The sequence below is a fragment of the Limulus polyphemus genome, unplaced genomic scaffold (genome assembly GCF_000517525.1).
Source record: "Limulus polyphemus unplaced genomic scaffold, Limulus_polyphemus-2.1.2 Scaffold2556, whole genome shotgun sequence".
Taxonomy (NCBI): domain Eukaryota; kingdom Metazoa; phylum Arthropoda; class Merostomata; order Xiphosura; family Limulidae; genus Limulus; species Limulus polyphemus.
The window spans coordinates 143,978-167,367 of NW_013668166.1; the positions used below are offsets into that span (position 1 = coordinate 143,978).

At 30.5% G+C, this 23,390-nt stretch overlaps 1 protein-coding gene across 1 annotated transcript in view; it reads right to left on the reverse strand.

Annotated features, from left to right (window-relative positions):
- Positions 1–22,482, reverse strand: part of LOC106467289 (echinoderm microtubule-associated protein-like 2) — a 32,604-nt gene extending 10,122 nt beyond the window's left edge. The window contains 17 exon segments of the mRNA XM_022395432.1: positions 3,213–3,310; positions 4,518–4,674; positions 6,287–6,316; positions 6,318–6,419; positions 7,638–7,763; positions 8,035–8,192; positions 9,236–9,335; positions 11,009–11,143; positions 11,308–11,412; positions 12,481–12,582; positions 13,127–13,144; positions 13,893–13,965; positions 15,113–15,262; positions 17,570–17,699; positions 18,406–18,431; positions 21,268–21,336; positions 21,958–22,482. Of these exon segments, the coding sequence (XP_022251140.1) occupies positions 3,213–3,310; positions 4,518–4,674; positions 6,287–6,316; positions 6,318–6,419; positions 7,638–7,763; positions 8,035–8,192; positions 9,236–9,335; positions 11,009–11,143; positions 11,308–11,412; positions 12,481–12,582; positions 13,127–13,144; positions 13,893–13,965; positions 15,113–15,262; positions 17,570–17,699; positions 18,406–18,431; positions 21,268–21,336; positions 21,958–22,391 (2,013 nt within the window). The 5' untranslated portion in view covers positions 22,392–22,482.
- Between the last annotated feature and the right edge of the window lie 908 nt (positions 22,483–23,390).

A 23,390-nucleotide genomic window follows, 5' to 3' on the forward strand; every position in this document is an offset into this window, starting at 1 on the left:
TGAAGCTACGAAATCTATGCATTTTATAAGAAAAATAACTTCTTAACAAATCCCAAATCATTCCTAGTTGATGAAACCATACTTGACTGGTCCAAATACAAAAGCCTAAGAGGAGTTAGAGGACAAACACGCAAACAAACTTCTTTCAAATTAAAGTAGGATACCATCAAGGAAGATAGCACATAAATACTTCACAATACATACAAAAATCCAGAATACTAGTTACACAAAAACATATTACAACAAAGTCTGGGCTTGGAAAAAAAATTCTATCAATTAACAGATCCCAACTTTTTTACCTTTATAAAAAGTACAATTTTCACACAAAATACCATTACAAGCTTTTATCTAAAAAAATACCATTTCTTCTGAGTCAAAAGATATAAATTAAAAAAAACAAACAAGCACACTGAGATCAATGCAGAACACAGAAAATAACGTTTTGAGTTTTAGTTTAATTTCCATACAGTATTATGATTCACTAAAAATTGAAAATGACAGTGTAGCATTATTGTTGACAAAAAATATCCAGCTGATACTGTACTATGCTATAAAACCTACTGTTTAACACACAGTAAACATACTGCTAAACATCATGCAGTTTTAACAAACTACAACTGGAGACAGATGTGTTCATTACTTAACTAATATTTAGGTTACAACACCAGAAAATATGAATCAAAATACTTATGATATTCAAAAGCATAAGGGATCAACAGAACAAAATTTGAATCAGAAAAGAAACTCCGTGTTATTAAGTTCTCATGTTAAAAAATCTCCCAATAGTTCTGGATATTACTTCTTGCACAAACAAACCTAACTGTAGGCCATTCTTATTTTAAAACTACTCTTTCTCTTTCTTTCCTATCACTCACATATCACATATGCAATGTTATTTTGTAATTAATGCCATATTCATAGCAATGTGAAGTGTCTCAGTTTTGGTACAACCAGATTATAACTGGTCAACATGCTTACAATGGTCATTTGCTGTTTACCCCAGACGAAGGAGAAAACCACTTTCTGAAAGCACTTGGGATATTGGGTTCATTTTCTAAATCAAAACACTCAATTATATATTATACACTTACTCATGTTACTGTATTTCCTAAACTGACATACTGAGATTGTATGTTATATATTCTTAAGATGTGGTTGCATGTAATACATTTCTACTATGAGATACTGAGATTTTATCCCATATACTTCCATGATGAGATAGTTAAACGTTAAGTTTCTTCTAAGAGGAGATACTGAGATTGTACATTATACATTTTCTATGATAAGATAGTGAAACTGTATATCATATATATTTCCAACACGAGATACTGAGATTCTTTGTTATATATTTAAATACTAGGTGTATATCTGAAGATATCTATAGTGAACTCAAAGTTCCCTGCGAAATAAAAACTTAACATTCTACGTAAATTATACAACTTCAGATGTTTTACATTTTTTACCATCTAAGTTTTATTAAAACTCTGAAATGACAAGAAACAATTCAATGTATTTATACCATTTTCAATTGACTAGAAATCCATTCAAACATATTATTTCTGGTTCCCTTACCTACAAAATAGTAGGTAGAGCTAATATAACCCCTGTCTGTAATACCAAAGAAAGAGATGCATGCACACTAAAAAATCAAATATATCAGTTTTGTACGTCATTAGTGTTTCAGTTTTAAAATTACTGTTAATATTTTTTTTGTTAGACACATTTAACATCTAAATTTTGTGCAATTTTATACTACCAAATCTCACATGTAAATAATCATGGTATTTAATATGGCAATAATTAATCATGCACATTTATGACCACACTGTGCGTGTGAAAGGAATTTCTATGAACAGATCACAGACTTCATTTTAATTCACTGTGCACAGTAGTGTTAAGGCCAAGCAGTGATTGGAAGTCTGGTGAGTTTTATTAACAACAATGGCTAAATATGCAACAGATCTTCATGCAGAGTTTAGCCTGTGTTTTACCATTTCTGCACAACTCCAGCGTCGTTCTCTGTCTATTCTTCTGTCACCAAACTTGAAGAACGTATAGATAACAGACCAATTGAAAGAAGTGTGGATTTACAGTTTAATTACTATCATGAAATTATTGTAACAGTTTGTCATAAAACAAAAAATTTCTATTTCATAAAATAACACAACCGCAATCTAATCTTTTAATGTTTTTTTTTCTTGATGATGTATTAGTTACAAACATTTCATGTATAATTATTTTATTATTTACTTCGTAGATACTTTACTAAGAACAAAACTTTCAAGTAATAAACATTATTTCAACATGATAAAAAAAATTACAGTAATTTCTCAGTAAGCAATTGTAATAGAATGGTACATTTTTTTAAGAAATACATTCTGATTACATTCTTATTAAAATAATTTATTAACTTTAGCCATTAACTCTTATCTCACCTTGAATAAGAACGAAATTTATTTCCAAGATGTTTAGACTCATAATTTCCCCAAACTTATATAGTTACATCATGAATTACTGATGTAAAAATTGTGGTTACAAATGAAAATGAAGGTAACTGTACAATTTCACAACTCTTCTGAGAACACAGTATAAATGCAGTTATGTTTCACACAACATTATATTTAATTCAAATCTCTTCATAGAAGTGGAATACTTGAGTTTTCTATTAAAGATCAAATTCTTATAATAATTTGCAAACAAAACTGAAAAAATCATAAAATATAATTTATTTTTGTTTAGTTATTTGTGGAATGATGCACATGATGAAAACAAACCCATTCAAAGACAGTATTAAAACTGTTCAGAGATTTTGCCTGATGCTTATTAATTTAACTTCATAAACATTGCTCCAAACATCTCAGGTGCAAAAATGTAAAAGGTTTTTTTGAAGACCAGTAAGGAAACTACACAATGCAATTATCACTTCTGTAATGGTAATATGGAGGTATCTACTTTGATTGTAATAGCACGCTTATGTATGATGTTTTTAATGGTTAGGGTTAGGACACATCTACTAAGTATCCTTTGAAAAAACTTAAGATTCCCTTATATCATTAAAAAATTTCATATAAGTAAACAATTTACTGTTACACTAAACAAACAAATGAGTAACTAAATATTCAAGAACAAAATGTTTTGAGCCATAACTTGGTAAAATAACATAACTCAAGCAAAATGTCTTTATAACAATATAAGAAGTTATTCAAACTTACTGAACATTTTCCAATCCTGTTGTATTTCTTGAAATCTTCCTGAACTTGATAAATGTACAGATAGCTGTCATGGGAACCAGCAGCCAAGAGTTTACCATCTGAAAAAGAATTTTTTAATTCACAGTTAATACAACTTTACTTTTATAAAAGAGGTCACATGGTGTCATTATAAAACAATAACAATGTGTTAAGTTTGGAAATTAAAAATAGTTTTAATATATAAAAATGTGGGAGAGGAAATTGTATTAAACAGAGCACATTCCAAAATTCAACACTGACATTGAGTGTTGATCCATGCTATTCTGAAAGTTAATTTTTGTGATCTTTGTCTTCCAGTATTGTTTCAACATTAGCTCAACACACTCAACAGCCAGATGTATTGAGATTAAAAATTTCAATAACAGCTTCTGTAAGAGATATGGCATTTGTGATAGGTGACTTACAATTTACTGTAAATGTGGATACAGCAATTTTGTTGTTTTAAAATAAAATCACTGCAAAAATACAAAGTTTAAATAGATAAAGAACAGTTGCTCCAAATGTCAATAGATAAAATAAGTTTGTTTCTGCTGAATGTTATGTTTTTTGCAGTGATTTTACTTCATTGCATTTACCTCCCAATGTTGTGTGAATTACAATCCTTCTGAAAACTTTTTTCTTTTACTTGATGTCCATTTTGGAAATGCCAACAATATCAATAAAGCACCCAGATTTACAGCCATAGCTGAACAAAAGTGACGTCATAGTAGCACCAATGCTGACAGTATTGTTGAATTTTTTTTAATGCATCCATACTTTGTACTGGCAAGTTGTGAAGTCTTGTCACAAAATATTTAAAAATTTAGTTTTGTTTGCTTTTAATTTCATGCAAAGATACACGAATGCCTATCTGTGCTACTGTTCCCTAATTTAGCAGTGATAGACTAGAGGGAAAGCAACTATTCAACACCACCCACCATCAACTCCTGAGCTACTTTTTTACCAATGAATAGCAAGATTGGCCATCACATTATAACTCTTCCACAGCTGAAAGGACGAGCACATTTGGTGACAGGGATTCAAGCCCGTAGCCCTCAGATTACAAGTTAAGCGGCCTAACACTAGGCCGTGGCAGGTCTTTTTTTCATTTACTTTCTTTATGAATACAGGAAGTATTTATGGAATTATAAATGAAACAAAATGGTCAAATAAAACATCTCTACATTTTTGTTGTAATAAAACTAACTTCATAACATTTACAAGAAAATATATTTCTCAAACAATATTTAATAATTATATTATCATCATTGTTATAAAAGCTCTTACCAGGTGAGAACTTAATGCAGTCAATTACTTGATTTATATCAGAATTAACAGTGTACACTTGTCTGGTAGCTGCATCCATCGCCACCCATCGTCCATTGACGGTTGCTAGTACGATAATGTTTCCGTCAGGGGAAAAACAGGCAGACTGAACTGGATCCTACAAATTTTATGCATCACTTAGATTGAATAATAAATTATATTTCTTAATATTTACATATGGTTACCATTACAAATTAGGCAAATAAGAAAATCAGTAGGAAGATTTGCTGAGATTTCTTAGAAACTGCTATAATTATAAACCTTATCAAATTACACAGTTGGTCAGTACAAAACCCAACTCAAACCTGCAGATTTACTGATGTTATATTTCCCATATAAAACATGACTCATACAAGTATCTTTACTGATGTTATATTTTCCATATAAGACATGACTCATACATGCATCCTTACTGATGTTATACTTCATATATCAAATATGACTCACACCTTCATCTTTACTGATGTTATAGTTTCTATATAAAACATGACTCATTCCTGCATCTTTATTGATGTTATATTTCCAATATAAAACATGACTGACACATGCATCTTTACTGATGTTATAGTTTCAATATAAAACATGACTCATTCCTGCATCATCAGTAAAGATGCATGTGTCAGTCATGTTTTATATGGAAAGTGTAGCATCAGTAAAGATGCAGGTGTGAGTCATATTTAATATATGAAGTATAACATCAGTAAAGATGCATGTATGAGTCATGTTTTATATTGGAAATATAACATCAGTAAAAACATCAGTAAAGATGCTTGTGTCAGTCATGTTTTATATGGAAAGTGTAGCATCAGTAAAGATGAAGGCGTGAGTCATATTTAATATATGAAGTATAACATCAGTAAAGATGCATGTATGAGTCATGTCTTATATGGAAAATATAACATCAGTAAAGATACATGAATGAGTCATGTTTTATATTGAAACTATAACATAGTTTCAATATAAAACATGACTGACACATGCATCTTTACTGATGTTATATTTCCCATATAAAACATAGGCATCTAGTATTCAACAAAACTCACCCAGTACCATAAACCAGGTTTTCTCAACTCATGACTCACCCAAGTACACACACACTTTTCTGAGACCCATACTCAAGTGTAAAAATGAATTACTGATCTAATAAATTTCAGTAAAGTCTGGTAGTGCTCTTATATTTAGTGTTTTTGTTATATTTATTCAAAAACATTTTAGGACCATTACTTTCTAAAATACAAGTATGTTTATGTTTTACTATATTTTGTTCTGCAACTCATCCTAATGCCTGTTGCAACTCATTAGTGAATCATGAGATAAAAGTTTGGGAACTGCTGCATTTATTGACATTATGTATCCTACATAAAATGTAGTTACCTGGTACTAAACACAGTTAACTCTCTATCTTTACTTTACACTTCCCATATAAAATGTAGTTATCTGGTAATAAACACAACTCACTCCCACATCTTTGTTGACATTATGTTTTTCATATAAAATGTAGTTATCTAGTAATAAACACAACTTACTCCCACATCTTTGTTGACATTATGTTTTTCATATAAAATGTAGTTATCTGGTAATAAACACAACTTACTCCTACATCTTTGTTGACATTATGTTTTTCATATAAAATGTAGTTATCTGGTAATAAACACAACTTACTCCTACATCTTTGTTGACATTATGTTTTTCATATAAAATGTAGTTATCTAGTAATAAACACAACTTACCCCTACATCTTTACTCCACACTACAGAATGAGGACATACTATCCCAAAGATGCACACTACCATCATAACCACCACTTAGAAACTGGTTTTGTATCGGGTGGATAGCAAGTCCCCACAACTCTTCTGTTTGACCCTATAATTATAATATGAATTCAGTACTTCAATTCAACACTCATGCCACAGCTATACTTACAATGTATTGTAAAAATAAAACATACTCTACTCTTATTACTTTTACTACCACTACTTTTATTAATAAATAACACATCCACTACACTACTTTTACTAATAATACTACCATTACATTTACTAATAACACATCCACTACCACTACTACAAACAGAAGATCTCAACTGCAAGATCATCACATTTTTAGGACATATACATTCAAACTAAGCTTTCCATGTCAGCCACATTTTTCTCAATTTTTTCTTTATTTTTAAGAAACAAAGACTGGTTCATTTCATCTGGTGAAGTGAAGTTATCTCTAAATATTGTGCAATTGAATATTCAGATCTATGCAGATGGAAAATTGATTTGTTGTAATATAAAGATTTTGTTAAATTATAAATTGTAAATTCAGGCTGAAAATCTTGCTGCATTACGGTTACATAAGGTTATTATTGTGTCTCATTCCACAAGGTTTGCTACAAATAACAATGGTGGCTTCCATGCACGAGAAAGCTGAAAAGCTCAAGTTAAAACAACAAAAATGTAGATACTTTAAAGAAAAAGATTGATACATTTTATGTGGCAGAATTTGTAACCTCTAAAGACTGCATTAATCATCACTGAAGTGATATGCAGATGAAGAAATGTTTTGTAACTATAGTGCTAAAACAACAGAATTTATGACAAAAAAAAACTCAATCAACAGAAAGCTGAACGTAAAAAAATATGTTTTGAAAAAAAAGAAAAATTACTGCAGAAAAGCTTGATATCAATTTTGTGACAGAAACAATTCCTTCTGTGGAAGGAGAACAGATACAATCTTGCAATGAACACTGTACCGTTTAATGTTCATTGGAGTGTGAAATTTGTCTTATATCTAGGCCTTAATTAATGGCACTAAAATAGTTAGTTAACATATGATTATGAGAGCTAATGCTACAGTCTACATAATATATTCATGACTGATTATTTTGTACAGTTCTTTTTGAACAATATGTGAAGAGTATATGAAGTTATCTCCAGTAATATAAGTACACTACATGGGCAAATGGACTTTTTATTTTCCACAAGTATAAAATTGTATAATAATATCATTACGTCTAGTTCTTACTTAGAAAATTAGGTTAATTTATATTGTTGTATGCTATATTCCGTTATTGTCTAAAGTAGTCTGATTTACCTGTACAACAGTGGAGAAGTTCAAAGCCATGGTTCCTTGCAGTATGCAGTTTTTTGTTGTCCCAACTAGCAACATGCTTCCTTTTCCCTGGGTGAGAGTTCTAATACCTCCTGATGTATCTGGTAACTGACAGAAGTGATGAAATAATTGTAAATACATATTTTGAGACAAAAGCAATATCAACAATTTCATTTAGAAGCTATACTGTTAAAAGATTTGCAAAATCTGACAATTATTTCACATCTGAAGAACAATTTTGAAATTCTGCTTACAACTTTTGAAACACAAGGCTTTTTTACAAATCTAAAAATATCCTAGCAATGTTTCAAACAAATGTCAGCAAATTGGATAATCTTTATATAATAATGTACTAATATAATAACGAGATGCTTCAAACCATTGCTCCCCTTCCAGTTCTTGTACAAGAATCATCCCATTCCACAATTCGCCTGTCTTTTCCACCTCCACTTACAAACGTTCCATCCTTCATTACACACACAGAAAACACTGGTCCTTCATGAGCACCATACAGAGTACGTGTTGGTCGATTACTTCCTAAACAAGTTAAGACTTATTGTCGCTAATGGGTTTTAATTCAATTTCTTCACAATTTTTACATTATCAATTAACATCAGTCAAATACTAGTGAAACCACAATAAGTTCAAATATTAGTTTCACATCACATTAAACATCCAACAAAGTCAACCTTAATCCAGAAAAAGATCAATAACTGTTTCATTTCTTTTAGCACACAAATTTTATGTGACTCAAATGTAACTGAATGTTTTACACAAATACAATACGTATTATCCTGTTGCTAGATTTGAACCTTTCAGAGAAATAAAAAGAATGTGGAAAATATTTCAAATTATAAAATCAAGAAAGTACAGAAGAAACTCTAATTCTTGGATTCTGTGATGAGGACTTTATTATGTTGCAAAGGCCAAAGTGATGTCTAACTCTTACACTCTATGTGGATGTATTTTCTGTATTCATGGCAAAGCTACTAAGACTATCTGCCACTGTTCCCAATTCTGAACTACTGACCAGATGGAAGCCACCCAGTCTACAGCACCCTACCATCCACCATATAAGCTAAGGGATTGACTAACTCTTATTATGCACCCACAATTTAGAGTGTGGGGAATATTTTCTAATGAAATCTAGAGCTCCACAACAGGGTTAGCTTGTGCCCAGATATATGCAACCCCCCCCCAAAAAAAACAAAGAACTCCAAATACAGCAATTTATTTTGTTTATAAAAAAAATTCTTAGACTAGCAGGTAGTGCCAAACAACATCTGACAGAAAACTTTCTTAGGTTTTGTACAGTCCATGCACACTGTTGAAAATTATAATTTTTTCTATTATTGCAACATGTTTATGTCAGTATTAAGCCTTCCAACAAAAACCATTTTTCTAGAATTTTTGTATTAAAATCTAAACATCAAAAATAAAAACTTATTGTACCAAAAAGATATCCTCAAAAAATCAAACCTTAGACATTAAAAATTAAATTGAGAGAAGTACAAAAAAAACAAACCAAGCATGATTTATATACTGGTTCATCTAAAACTTGTGAAACCGCAGAAACTAACCTCTGGACCACACAATGACATTGCCATTAGAATCTCCAGTCAGTAGATCACCAACATCCGTGAATGCCATGCAGAGTACATATTTGGGCTTGTCTTGTTTCTGCAATACAAAAACAAATAAATTTTTGTTTTAGTATTGCTTTTCAGTGAACATGAAATTTTGAGGACTTGTATACATTGTACATAGATGGACAAACCACTCAGAGGGTCAGTTAAGAGTCTCATCTCTCACACTATTAACAGAATCTCATGGATTTTACTCCCCCCCCACATATTAGATGATTTCTCACAGACATGAGAACCTAAAGTAAGAAAGTAATTGAACTCCAGCCACATTAGTCTTATTCAAATGGCAGAATATTATAATAGGATGTTAAAAGTAAAAGTAAGAAGAATTTTCTACACTTTTGGAATGTGAATTTTTGTTTTAATGGTCACAAGTTTCAGTGTGTGTTAGTAAAAAATGCTAGCTTACCCAAGTTAACACATAAATGAGAGGGAGTTAAGTTTTCAGAGTTACTATTAAAAAAAAAAAAGGCCAACTATCTATCTTTACTGATAAAAACTATTTTTACAGTCACTTGTTCACTTATGTTACATTTTTATTTTACCAAGTATATTTAACTAGTTGTTTAATTTCCTAGTTCTATTTGTTCATATTATAAATTTAAAGGAGTGCAATTATCATGAATCAAAAGCTTCATCATGTAGCAGTAACATTTGAGTGCTACTGTTTATGCAAGTTAGTTAGTTCAATGAATACAATGCTATTTTCTTGAAGAGAACATAACTTAAGTCATGAAATCACATGAAGTAACAGTGACTGAAAACTCTCATTAGTTCTAAATTCCAATAACCAGAATAGTATGGTCGGCTAATCAATCAAACTGTTATCATGAAGTATTTCCACCAAATTGGTTTGTATTTTTTTACTAAATTTAGCATAAAGCTACTCAAGGCTACCTGTGTAGCCATCCCTAATTTTGAATTGATAGATTATAAGGAAGGTGGCTGTTTAACTCCACCAACTCTTGGGCTACCCTTTACCAATAAAAAGTGAGATGGTCCTTTACTTCATAACACTACCATGGCTGAAAGAGCGAGTATGTTCAGCAATGAATTTGGGTGCTATGACCTGCAAGTTGCTAGTCAAGCACCCTAACACAAAAACTTTATAATCAAATGTTTTATTATCAAATACATATCACCCACAAGCAGCAACAGATAACAGACATTTCTTCAAATTCAGAACACTTGAGGCAATGAAAATCTCTTTTCAAAAGCAACAAACATCAGTGAGTGCAATGAACTATAAAATGATTTATCTGAAACTGTGTTAAGTTCAAAATCATACTCTTAGGAGTAAAAGCTTAAAATTTTTAGTGACCAAGTTGTAGAGTTAAAGACAATTAATACTGTTTATTACTCATTAACATTTCCTCAAAGTTGGATTAGTATTAAACATGTAATTTCATTGTTTACCTCTGGTTCAGAGATCAGAGAAAACCTACCTCCTCAAAAACAGAAATAAAGAAAAATACTTGAATAAAAGTTGTAGACGGATATTTCCACTGTTCTCATAAAATTTATGTCTGAAGTAACTTGGATTTTCCAATTTTTAATTAATAGCTACACATAATACACTTGTTTTAAATAAAACACAACTATATTATTTTATAAATTTTACGATTTGAATGTAAACATCAAAACCAAATACCCCCCCCCCCCAAATTAATAAAAATTAATTATTTTTCAAAAACATGAAGAAATAACCTCAAAAAGTCCTAGTTTCTTGGCTAGGGTTCCACATTCTAGGCTCCAGAAATGGATATGACCTTTTCCTAATGTAATTAATGTGCAACGGTCCATTGGGTGAAACTCTGCAGCCAACACTGTGTCGGATGAACTCTGGTAATAAATGGAAGAAAAAACTTTAAATTCTCTTAAAACAACCAGTTATTTATGTTTCTTAGAGAAGTAACTCCTATAAAATATGCAACATCTTTAATCATCCTGATCATATGTGTTTGAAAAGTCAAACATGTAAGATGAGTATTATTTTATAACATTACCTTGGTTTCAGTGATCTTGTGGCCTTTTTCCCCTTTATGCCATTCCCAAACTGATATTGTGTGTTCAGGTGAACCATCTACAGCACACAAGAGAGAACCACCATCCTTGAAAAATAAAAAAATAAGAGAAAATGTATGTTTTCAACCATCACTATACATATTTTTTATTCAGTCTGTAATATTTGTCTTGGAATAGAAATTTCCCTTATAAAATAGTTTCATACAATGTTATTTAAAGTCACAGAATTTAAATTTGAAGAAAGGTATCACAACTGAAATTTTTTTTGTACTCTTATACAAAAAGTTTATTTTCCTGATCCATTCCAAAAGCTTTGAAACACAAGTTCTTCACATTTGATGAATGCCATCACGCAGATGACTAAAAAAGCTTGTAAAACGAGTTTTGTGAAGGCTAGTTAGAGCTCCCATCAAGTCTGTCATGATGCTTGCTCTTTTGGGCACACTACTTGTCCTTTTATTCTTACCAAGGAAAATAAATAGAACCTGTTATTATTTTTCATGTCATTGACTATGAAACCAGTTGCTATTCGTATACACAGATAACTTCATGTGACCCTGTTGGCTACTATGACCCCAATACTTTAATTGGCCTACAAAAGCAATGTTATACACACAGTAATACATCATTTTTTAACTATATTGTTAGATACAGATATCAAATATTTGTAATCAAACATCTAAGTCAATGTTTCAAAGTTTAAATTAAAAATTAGATAGTAATTATTAGCGAATTCAGACTAGCAACGAGGGTTTTTTAGGAATTTTGATCATGACAAATTGCATTTAATAAAAACTACTTTCTGCATGACACAAGGTCAAAAGGACTGCTATACTAATCAGAGTTTGTCATAGTACAGTGGCACACTGTGGACATGTCTCAGTTTAGTCAGCAAAACTGTTTTGTTGATAGAAAAAACAGTACAATTCAGAAAATACAAATTAACTTTTATTGTCCAATTTTGTAAACAAGGAATCAAGATACAGCATCATTTCACTAACAGCCCCCATTGAGGCAGGGGCTGTTTACAGTCCTTATGCATTTTTTTAAATATGAAGGACTGTTGTTGTTTAGTTCCTTATATATAAACACATTGAAAAATGATTTGACATATTAAACAATAACATATCTAGCAGTTTAAAAAATACACTTACAGCTTTGGAAAATGCAACACAACAAACAGACCGTTCAAACTCTCCAACACCTATCACGTGTAGGGTGTTGAGACTAACAGAATCCCAAACTCTAATATGAGGCTGAAAATGAATAAATGAAATGTATCACTAAAAGGTAAAAAAAAAAAGAGTATTTATATTTAATCAGTTGGTTTAAGATTGTAAATTTAAACTTTTTAACATATGTGTAGTATGCACTTGTTTAATGCTTTTAGTTTTGTCCAATTTAGACACGCCCACAGCAGCCAATATTAGTAATTTTTTTGTTGTTAAATCACAATTTTGCTTTCCTTAAAGTTCTTAATAAACTTAAATCATTTACTCACATCTTTAATCATCTTAAAACTTAAAAAAAACATCTCTTTGTGTTATAAATTTTTAAACACTTTGTCACATATAAAAACGTATATGTGGCAAATAAAGTTCCATTGCATCATTTCATTTATACTTTTCAAATTCAACATTAAATATTTTAAAGTCTACACTATATTCTATTCAATAAACTCTTTACAACATGAAATTAGATTTTACTAAAATAATGTTGTGTGTTTGATGCTTTGATATTAATTAAATAAGTAGCTGCATATAAAGCACAAGAGCAAAACAAATAAGCAAATCACTTTACCCGTTCCACAATTCTTGGCTGAACATGAAAAAAAAAATTCATACTTGTTACCAACAAAGAAACAACATGAACAAGCATAACAAAATCAAATGAAACCTAGTGCTTTAAATAGTACAATACCATATTATCACTGCAAATGGAATGCATTATGGTTCTCTACCTTGAGATTTTCTTCTTCTGAAGCATATTTTAGCTGTTTATAGAAACAATAAAGGTCTTAACAGTAACACAGTTTATTATCTTTTTTACAATTAGAAAAAAAGGAACAGCAAAGTGCTTACTAATATTTAGCTACATGATTTTAGCAATTTTATTAGGATTAATGTTGGAAAGAAACTCTTACTTTGATTTAATTTTCAGAATTTTTTTTAAAAGGGAAACTTATTAATAAAATGTATCTTTTAATGATATATAAACCCAAAATTTGATTATGTTAAGGTTTAATACATACATATACACAGACAAGCAAGTGTCATGTTTAAAAATCAAACAATATACAACACATACACAATAATATTTTTCTTATTATAATGAAAAAAGTACAATATTTTCAACTATTTTGTGACATTTACACATACCAGCTTACCTTTACATCACACTACTTATCACAAGTGTTTGTAAAAACTCATTTTTCAAACATGCATTCTTTTAAATAACATTAGAAAAGTATACTGTCAATGTTTTTCATATTAGAACAATTAATTATAACGATTAAAATTTTATTCCAAAATATTGAGCATCGTAACTTTAACTAACACTAACTTACCCTTCTTTCCCTTCGGTTAACACCTGCTACCTGACCAGAAGCAAGGACGAGTTTGTTTGGATGAACTGCCAAGCTATAAAACATCACAGTAAAAACATAAAAAGAGCATAAAACCTAAGATATTTCTAGTTGTTGTTGTTTTTTTTACTCCATTACATGAAAAGATCAGTATAATCACAAAACAGAAATACCAACCACATATTTAGGCTTTAGAAAATACTATGAATTACAAAACACACATAGTAACCAATGTTAGTTTAAGAGAATACTTTATATATCATATTTTGAAAATACACTTAGTTTTATCATAAACACAGCCATACATCATAAAATCCTTAATGGAGATCCTGACATATGATCATTTTCAACCAAAACTTCCTATACAACATCACCAAGCATTTCATAGAAAAAACAAAACAATAATGCACAAGTTAATTTTTTACTGGCACTACACACTGTGCAAAGAACAAGCAACTTGCCCAGTTTAGCAGTGTTGACAAAGTTAATTAACAAAGTATTTCAATCATTCATGACATCACAAATTAGATAATTAATCAAAAGTATTAACTTCCAAATATCTTAATTGCAACAGTTCCAATACATCAAATTGTGCACATTAAAGTATAAATGAAGCATCTCATGTAAATACTTTAATATTTCTTTAAACCTTATTTACATAAAACAACAGGTTATAAACAGTGTAGTTCCTGTGTTAGGACTAATTGAACATGTTAAAAAACAGGAAATGTACAAGACAAAAACCTACAAAACAATCAGACTATAAATTCATCATTATTGTATATGTAAAAAGGTTAAAATAGTTTTATACTACGTGATCTCTGTTAGGGACTTCCACCTACCACCAGCTAACTGAATTGATTTAGACACATTAAAAGCATTCTGAAATCTACTTTATATACATATCTACTAGTTATAAAGATTATTTTGCATCATTAGTTTTAAGAACTTAAGAATAATCTAGTCTTCTAAGCTTGCCCAACATTGGGGGGTTATCATTGAACTTATAGCTGAAAATATTGAAAACTACGATGGCACCCAAGTGATGATGAATGGATTCTTATCATTACAAGTTTTTGATTTTTTGTGAACTTTATTATGATATTACACACTATTAATTAGTCCATTATATAAAGTTGGTTAATTATTTGGTTCTGAGTTATAGTAGTTAGCTTGTTTTATCAGAAGTTATTGATAATCACCACTTCACATCATCGGTGTGCCCTAAATAATGGCGCTGAGTCTGTTCATCCACATTGTACAGAACAACAACGGCAGCTATAAAATAAACCATCTCTCCTGTAGGCAGTAAGTGAAGGTTGGATCGACAATCCCTTCCCCTGTAACCATAACTGTGCTCCGTGGGTCAAGGTAATTATAACAGTTCATCAGATATACTACAAGTATGGTCATAATAACTCATATGCTAAAAAAGGTCACAGATAAAGTTACTTATAACAGTTTATGAGAACTTATCTGTGAGGAGCAAGGGGTTAGCCAACAAAAGTACTTCCAACACATTATCTTTAGTTTACGTACAGAAAATAAAATGATTGAAGTTTACAATATTATCCTTTGATGAAAAAACAAATAGTACTGAACTTGTCACAATCAGGAAAGTGTGAGCGTGAGTTTGGTACATAAAAAAAAAGAAACACCATTTGTTGATTTAATACTTGATACAGGCATTAAAGTATGTGTGTGTGTAAGTATGATAACACTGGGCTTATACGTATGTTCTGACACAAGTGGAATGCACTTTACCTGAATATAAATAAACCTGTTTTATATACTGTTTGTACTCATCCATTACTTACACAGGATGTTACCTTTCAATCACTTGGAACTCTGCTCTACTTTACAATGTCACAATTTATCAAAGTATCACTTGGTACTGTGCTATACTTTACAATGTCACAATTTATCAAGGTATCACTTGGTACTCTGCTCTACTTTACAATGTCACAATTTATCAAGGTATCACTTGGTACTCTGTTCTACTTTACAATGTCACAATTTATCAAGGTATCACTTGGTACTCTGCTATACTTTACAATGTCACAATTTATCAAGGTATCACTTGGTACTCTGCTCTACTTTACAATGTCACAATTATCAAGGTAACACTTGGTACTCTGCTATACTTTACAATGTCACAATTATCAAGGTATCACTTGGTACTCTGCTATACTTTACAATGTCATAATTATTAAGGTATCACTTGGTACTCTGCTATACTTTACAATGTCATAATTATTAAGGTATAATGTGCAACTATTATAATTACTAAATCTACTTTCTCATAGTTTCTCTCAACTAAGTACATCTAAACAATTAGCATGATATTAATAGACAGGTTGTTCAATTCTTGTTATAAAGCATTACATCATGAGACAGGTTTGTTGCTAATTGTCAGACAGTACTACATCAGTATACAGTTTCATCACTATTTGTCATAAAGCATTAAATCAGTAGACAGGTTTGTTATTGCTTGTCACATAGTATTACATCAGTATACAGTTTCATCACTATTTGTCATAAAGCATTAAATCTGTAGACAGATTTGTTATTGCTTGTCATATAGTATAACATCAATAGAGAAGTTCACTAATGTTTGTCATAAAGCATTAACTCAGTAGACAGGTTTGTTATTGCTTGTCACATAGTATTACATCAATATAAAAGTTCACTAATGTTTGTCATAAAGCATTAACTCAGTAGACAGGTTCATCAATATTTTTCACAAAGCATTATGTTAGTAAACAAGTTCCCTACTGCTTGTTATAGAGCATTAAATCAGCAGACAGGCTCAACATTACTCATTGTAAAACATTACATCAATTGAGAGATGTATTACTGCTTGCCACATAGCACTAAATTAGTGGACCAGTTCGTTGCTGTTTGTCATAAAGTATTCCCTCAGTAGACAGGTTCATAGATGCTTGTCATAACACATTAGATTAGTAAAAGGTTTCTTACAGCTTGTAAGAAATCATTACATCCACAGAAAAATTCATCATTTGTAACAAATATTAGTTATTAAATCTTCAACTTCTGATTCAAATACTCACAGAGTAATATATCAAAGTACAAGCTCATAAAATACTTAGTGTGGCAAAATCTAACAAACACAAACACTAATCACTACACTAAATGTCTGATTCCTTGTAAGAAAACATGTTCCTACAAATAGTTTTTTTTGTCATTTCAACACAATTGAGCTTGAGCAACTCACTGTTCCTGTTCAAATTCCAAGTTACCAATTTCTTTTTCTACCATTTGTTATTAGTTATGAGTTTATTACAACCATTCAGTGTGACAAACATAGTTTCAATTCACTCAGTCAGCTCCAACTACATATCTGTGGTACTGATAATAATTTACAAACAAGAATCTGCAGTATTACCAACACAATAATATTAAACTGAATTCACTAAACAATCTTTTGAATAAAACAGTATTTTTTTTTCTCGAAGCAGCTTTTATCATGTTATTATATATAAAAATGTTAGTCAAGGTTCTATAGCTGCTAATATACTAACAACATACTGAAAATTATTTATAATTGCATTTAAACATTTCAATATAGATATTTTGGGAGCAGAGCCAATAGATAAAAAAGGAGAAGGAAACTAAATGCGTTAATATCAAAAGGATACACCCACTCTAAACATAGTCGTTGTAATGGGGCATTGTTCACTTTACTTGGAGTGTAATTCTCTAGGTGTTGAGACGGGATGTGCATTACAACTGGCCGCCCTCGCAAATACATTTTTAGTATTCCTTCCTCTGTAACCACATAAAAGTTTTAAGCACCAAAAATACAAAAAATGCAGCTATACCATCATAAAATCTGAAAATAAAAAGAAATGGTTAAAATGACAAAATGAAGAAAAAAAAAGAATTATTTGGTTGTTCTTTCAGTCAGATAACTTCCTCTGAGACCTGAAAATTGTTTGATCACAACAATTACCACATAACACTTCATCCTTTGCATCGATTTTAACCATTTATTTTTATTTTTAGAAAGCTTTAAGCATTTCAGTACAAACAGTAATCCAGCTCAAAAACTTAAAACTCTGTTAGAAATGAAAGGTGATAAATAAATGATAGACAGATCATATTAAGAAGCTCTTCTTTAGATATTAGGCATTACAGTGAACTGAAATTTTTTAAATGAAAAACGGAGTAGTTTTGAATTTTATCACCTACATTAATAAAAAATTTACCCAGACAAAAAAAAAAATCTTAAAACTAAAACAGCTTTATAATTACATACAACAAACTTCTGAAATAATATTTTAACTTTACACTATCAACTCAAATTTTGTTTTTTCCTGTTGTAACTGGCTAGTGGTACAAAAACTATTAGAGAATAAATTAATTTTACTAAAATAAAGTAAATGACTTAATTAAAAAAATTATCTTCTGTAAAAATAAGTTTTTTACATCATCTGAATCACATAAACTGTGAAAACCAATGTATGAAACTTACCAGAATTTAGGCTAATTTCTTTTGTGCTGAAAAATAAAATATAATAATGATTAATTGCTATTTTGTGTGGATACTGAATAGTAATTTATAGTATATCTTACAATTTTACTTCTGCCTAATAACAAGTACATTCTAATACTTTTAAAATATATCTTATAATATTAGTTTCCTCTGATTTAATAAAATAACAGGACTTAGAAATACATGACTATGTAGTCATCAACTGTAGATTGTAATTAACTATTTATTACTTTTTAAATCATAAAAACATCCATGATGAACATACTTGATGAAAAAATAATTCTTTAAACCTTAGATTTAAAACAGATTAAAATACTAACTGAAAAAGGTAGGTAAAGTTAAAGATTATTTTAAACTTATTTAGATGCAGTATCCACATGTAGCTAACAGTCATAACAATACAATATTAATGAAAGTATCTAACACATGAAGGAGCTATATCAGTTATTGTGAGTTAGGATCGATTACATTACTATTAAGCTATATTCATAAATCTCTAAAAGTTACATAGAGAAAACTTTTAGCATTGATTTGCACCTATTTGTTCTACAAATAAAGAAAGTGGATATTTTAATGAAACCCTGATATAATGAGCCAAAGTACATGGTAAAAATCAAGGAATCTATAGAATAGAGAGGAAAAAAAATTTAAGCTCTTAGCTTTATTTTTCTCCTATGCCTATAATAATCCACAGATAAAAATGAAATATCTCGAGGTTTTACACTACAAATAAGAAAAATCTCTCTTTAGGCTGATGAAACAGTACATAACAATACATATACTGATTACTATAACAGTAAATCATATACTCTGATGCTATAGGATGACAACGGCATACTTATTAAAAAAAATTAAAAACCACACATTTTCTGGAACTATCGAACAAAATTACTAATGTATATATATACTAAAGCATCTACATTATAAAGGTGAATTTTTCTCTTGTACACACAATAAAATCTTACCCAATAAACTACTGTGCAGATATTTATTTTAAGAACTAAGTTATAGTACATCTGGATGAAAAAAAAAGGTTATTTGCTAAAAAATCATCAATTACATGAAACTTTAGAGATGAAATTAAAACAATTAGCACTGGGTTTAAAATATGTCAACTAAAGTATTACAATTATAAATACCATGGGGATATTTGTGTTCACAAGTTTAATATTTAACTTTCACCTTACTTATGGAGTTTCAATTCTTGCAGCTAGCATATGACAAAATTTACATTTTAAAAAGCTTTAAAATTTTTTAAAGAAATTACACTTAATTATAATACATGCAATTATAAATTATCACATAATCTGATTAATTTCTTCAATTATTTAAGCAATAATTATACAAAAAATAAGCTTAGTTGCGAGTCTTTTTTATGACAACTTCATGCTATTTATCTGCAAAGTGTGTGTTAAATTTATCTTGAACACTAGAGTAACAAATGTTATTACACAGCAAGGCTTATCACCACCACCACAACAGGAACACAACGATGTTTTAAAGCAAGTTAAACTTTGGCTTCAAAAATCTCTTACTAACACTGAGTTACAGTACCACCACCAACAGTCTAGAATTATGAACAAAATTTTAAAAAAAGTTCAGCTATGGCACCAGCATAAAAAAAAAGGCAATCATGAACACAAAGCATTTTCACAGTAAACATAAGTGAAACTTTACAAGTAACACTACCTGCAATAATGCTTGTAGACCAGCAATGGTAAGTAACACATTTTTTACTAACAAAATTCCCATTAGCACAAACCCAAAACAAGTATTTCAAGTCATGTATTCTAAAACATTTGATTACAGCCACAGAAGTTATTAAATGTTGTAGACCACCACACTGCAAGTTAAAGCAAATTTCAGCCTAATTATTTAATAATGCTAGTTGTAATATAGTCACATACATTTGTTAGTTATATGAGACCACCACCACCACCACCATGAACACAAAATGAATTATATATTGCTAAAGCATTCACCATCTATAAAGTTTATTGACAACAGTATACCACCATCAACACCAACTTTCACAAAATACTCCTAAGGTAATAGATTTTGTTACTTTAGCTTCACTGCCACCATTATTATACATATATTCTAGAAACAAGCCTGAAATATTAGACTCAACACTGCCAGAAAGTTTACTAACCAACAAAGATCACCACCACCATTATTATACATATATTCTAGAAACAAGCCTGAAATATTAGCCTCAACACTGCTAGAAAGTTTACTAACCAACCAAGATCACCACCACCATTAATACACATATATTCTAGAAACAAGCCTGAAATATTAGCCTCAGCACTGCTAGAAAGTTTGCTAACCAACAAAGATCACCACCACCATTAATACACAAATATTCTAGAAGCAAGCCTGAAATATTAGCCTCAGCACTGCTAGAAAGTTTACTAACCAACCAAGATCACCACCACCATTAACACACATATATTCTAGAAACAAGCCTCAAATATTAGATTCAACACTGCTAGAAAGCTTGCTAACCAACAAAGATCACCACCACCATTAACACACATATATTCTAGAAACAAGCCTGAAATATTAGACTCAGCACTGCCAGGAAGCTTGCTAACCAACAACAATCACCACCACCATTAATACACATATATTCTAGATACAAGCATCAAATATTAGATTCAACACTGCTAGAAAGCTTGCTAACCAACAAAGATCACCACCACCATTAATACATATATATATATTCTAGAAACAAGCCTGAAATATTAGACTCAACACTGCTAGAAAGCTTGCTAACCAACAAAGATCACCACTACCATAAACTGAAATACCACTGTTTTGAACAGCAGTCAACATTACCCGTGCTTGGGCAGCAAAACAGATGGTGTTTGGACATGCAGATTTAAGAGAGATCCTGTGGTCACATGTCTAGGAAGGAAAAAAGTACAGTGTTCTTTCACAAAATTATTTTGTCATGCATATACAGCATGCTATTACATAATAAGATTCTATTTATCCATTTACATTTTTTTTTATTCACTCAAAAAAAAACTATTACACATGCATCTTCAATAACTTTTGACTGTCAATGATAATATGTTGCTTACAGTTTCCTAGGGATTTTAAACATCAAGACTTTAACATACTGTATATAAATTACATGTTAGTTAGATAGCTTTGATCAAAATATGGTTGAACTTTGATATATTTATAAAGTGAAACATTTTAAACATTCGTTGAATTTAATGAATAAAAGAAATGTAATTTCTGAAATTATATCATCAGAATGTGCTACTTGATGTATCAAAATTGTTTCTTCTTAATATAATTTGTACTTCAACAGTTTGTGAGTTGACCCCAAGAATAAAATTTGCAAAAATAAAAGTAGAAAATGTGAATATTGGCTCACAGTTTGCACTTCAAAAGTCTTTCTATTTTAAACAAGGACACTTCAATAACTGTAACATAACCATATTATACTGCAAATACCAGCAACAAACACTCAAATTAACCCTGAGAGTTTAAGTCAAAAAAAAAAACTTTATATACTTTGAACGAGATCCAACTGGTGAACCAATCTCCTGACTTCCTGATAACCTTTTCATGGCCAAAAGGTTAGAAGTGGATGCTGAATAACTGCGACTAGGAGAGGGTGTATGTCGTGGAGATGGTGTTGGTCTAATAGAATTCTGGGAGGGAGCTGGGGAAGAGCTAGGAGAAATGGAGTTTGAACTCTGTCCTCCTTCACTCTGCAAAGAGCTTGTGGAGCCTGCAGGATAATGTGACAGTCTTTTTGGTGTGTACAATGTTCGAATGAGGTTTTTCTCTTCTGTGTTTGCTGAGGAATGGTGATTAGATTTTGGATCTGATAATTTTGCTCCATGGTTTCTAATATCAGTGGTTGATGGTGATCGTTGCCTATTATTTCCTTGTTGAAGGGAAAGTGCATGCTGGGAACTCTCTGTCCTATTTCCATCAAGCATTTCATGTACATTGCTGGCAGGAGTTCTGTAACTAGGGCGTGATGAGGAAATTACCTTTTTGGGAGTGGAGATGCTATTGTTTGTAATGACAACAGCTACAAAGGGGAGAAAGATATTCTGTTGTTAATATATAAAAACATTTATATTTCCTTTCTTGTTTATATTTAATAATCAGACATATTTCAGAATACCACAAATACATCTAACTTAACCTGGTGGATACTTAACAGTAAAACCTACTCTAGTGATACAGAACAAAGTACTAATGTATTTCTGGGAAAAAAGCACATAACAACAACATAAGTACTGGTATAATCATATAACAATTGATAAAGTCAACAAATTTTCCATGTTGCAGTATTTTCTAACTCTCAAAAACTTGTATTATGCACAAACAAAGGGATAATAGTTTAAAACAATGGGTAATTATTCTTATTTTACTTATATTATTGTTGCATGTTAATACATCAGGCTATATTCTTAAGATTTCACAAAGTTGAATAGCACTGAGTAGTATTTATACATATATATAAACATTATTCAGTCTCAGTGTAAATATAATACTTTATTTGTCCCAAAATTATTCCACTAATTAATGAGTTGAATTTTATTAAAGGGGTTAATTTTGAATTTTTTTACACTTTATCCAATAAAAATGAACTGAAGGCATTATAATTTATACATAACCAAACACAAGCATCAAAATACATCAAGTTCATTTAAATTTATCAAAGAAATATAGCACATTAAGTAAGCTTGTACTTCCTAGCATATGTAAAGTGTCAATTATTATGTATATTCACTATTCCTATACAATCTACACATCCTTCAGTAGGTCTGTGATATTTCCTGATTGGCTTAAGGCTATGCCAATCAGTGATTGCCTTACCGGCCTATGCTGATCTGACTCATTTTATAAGCTATACTGTTTCCTATAGATCATTTTCCAGATGGTTCTGCTATGATTAGTGTCCAGGGAAAGCTTCAGCAGATATTTCC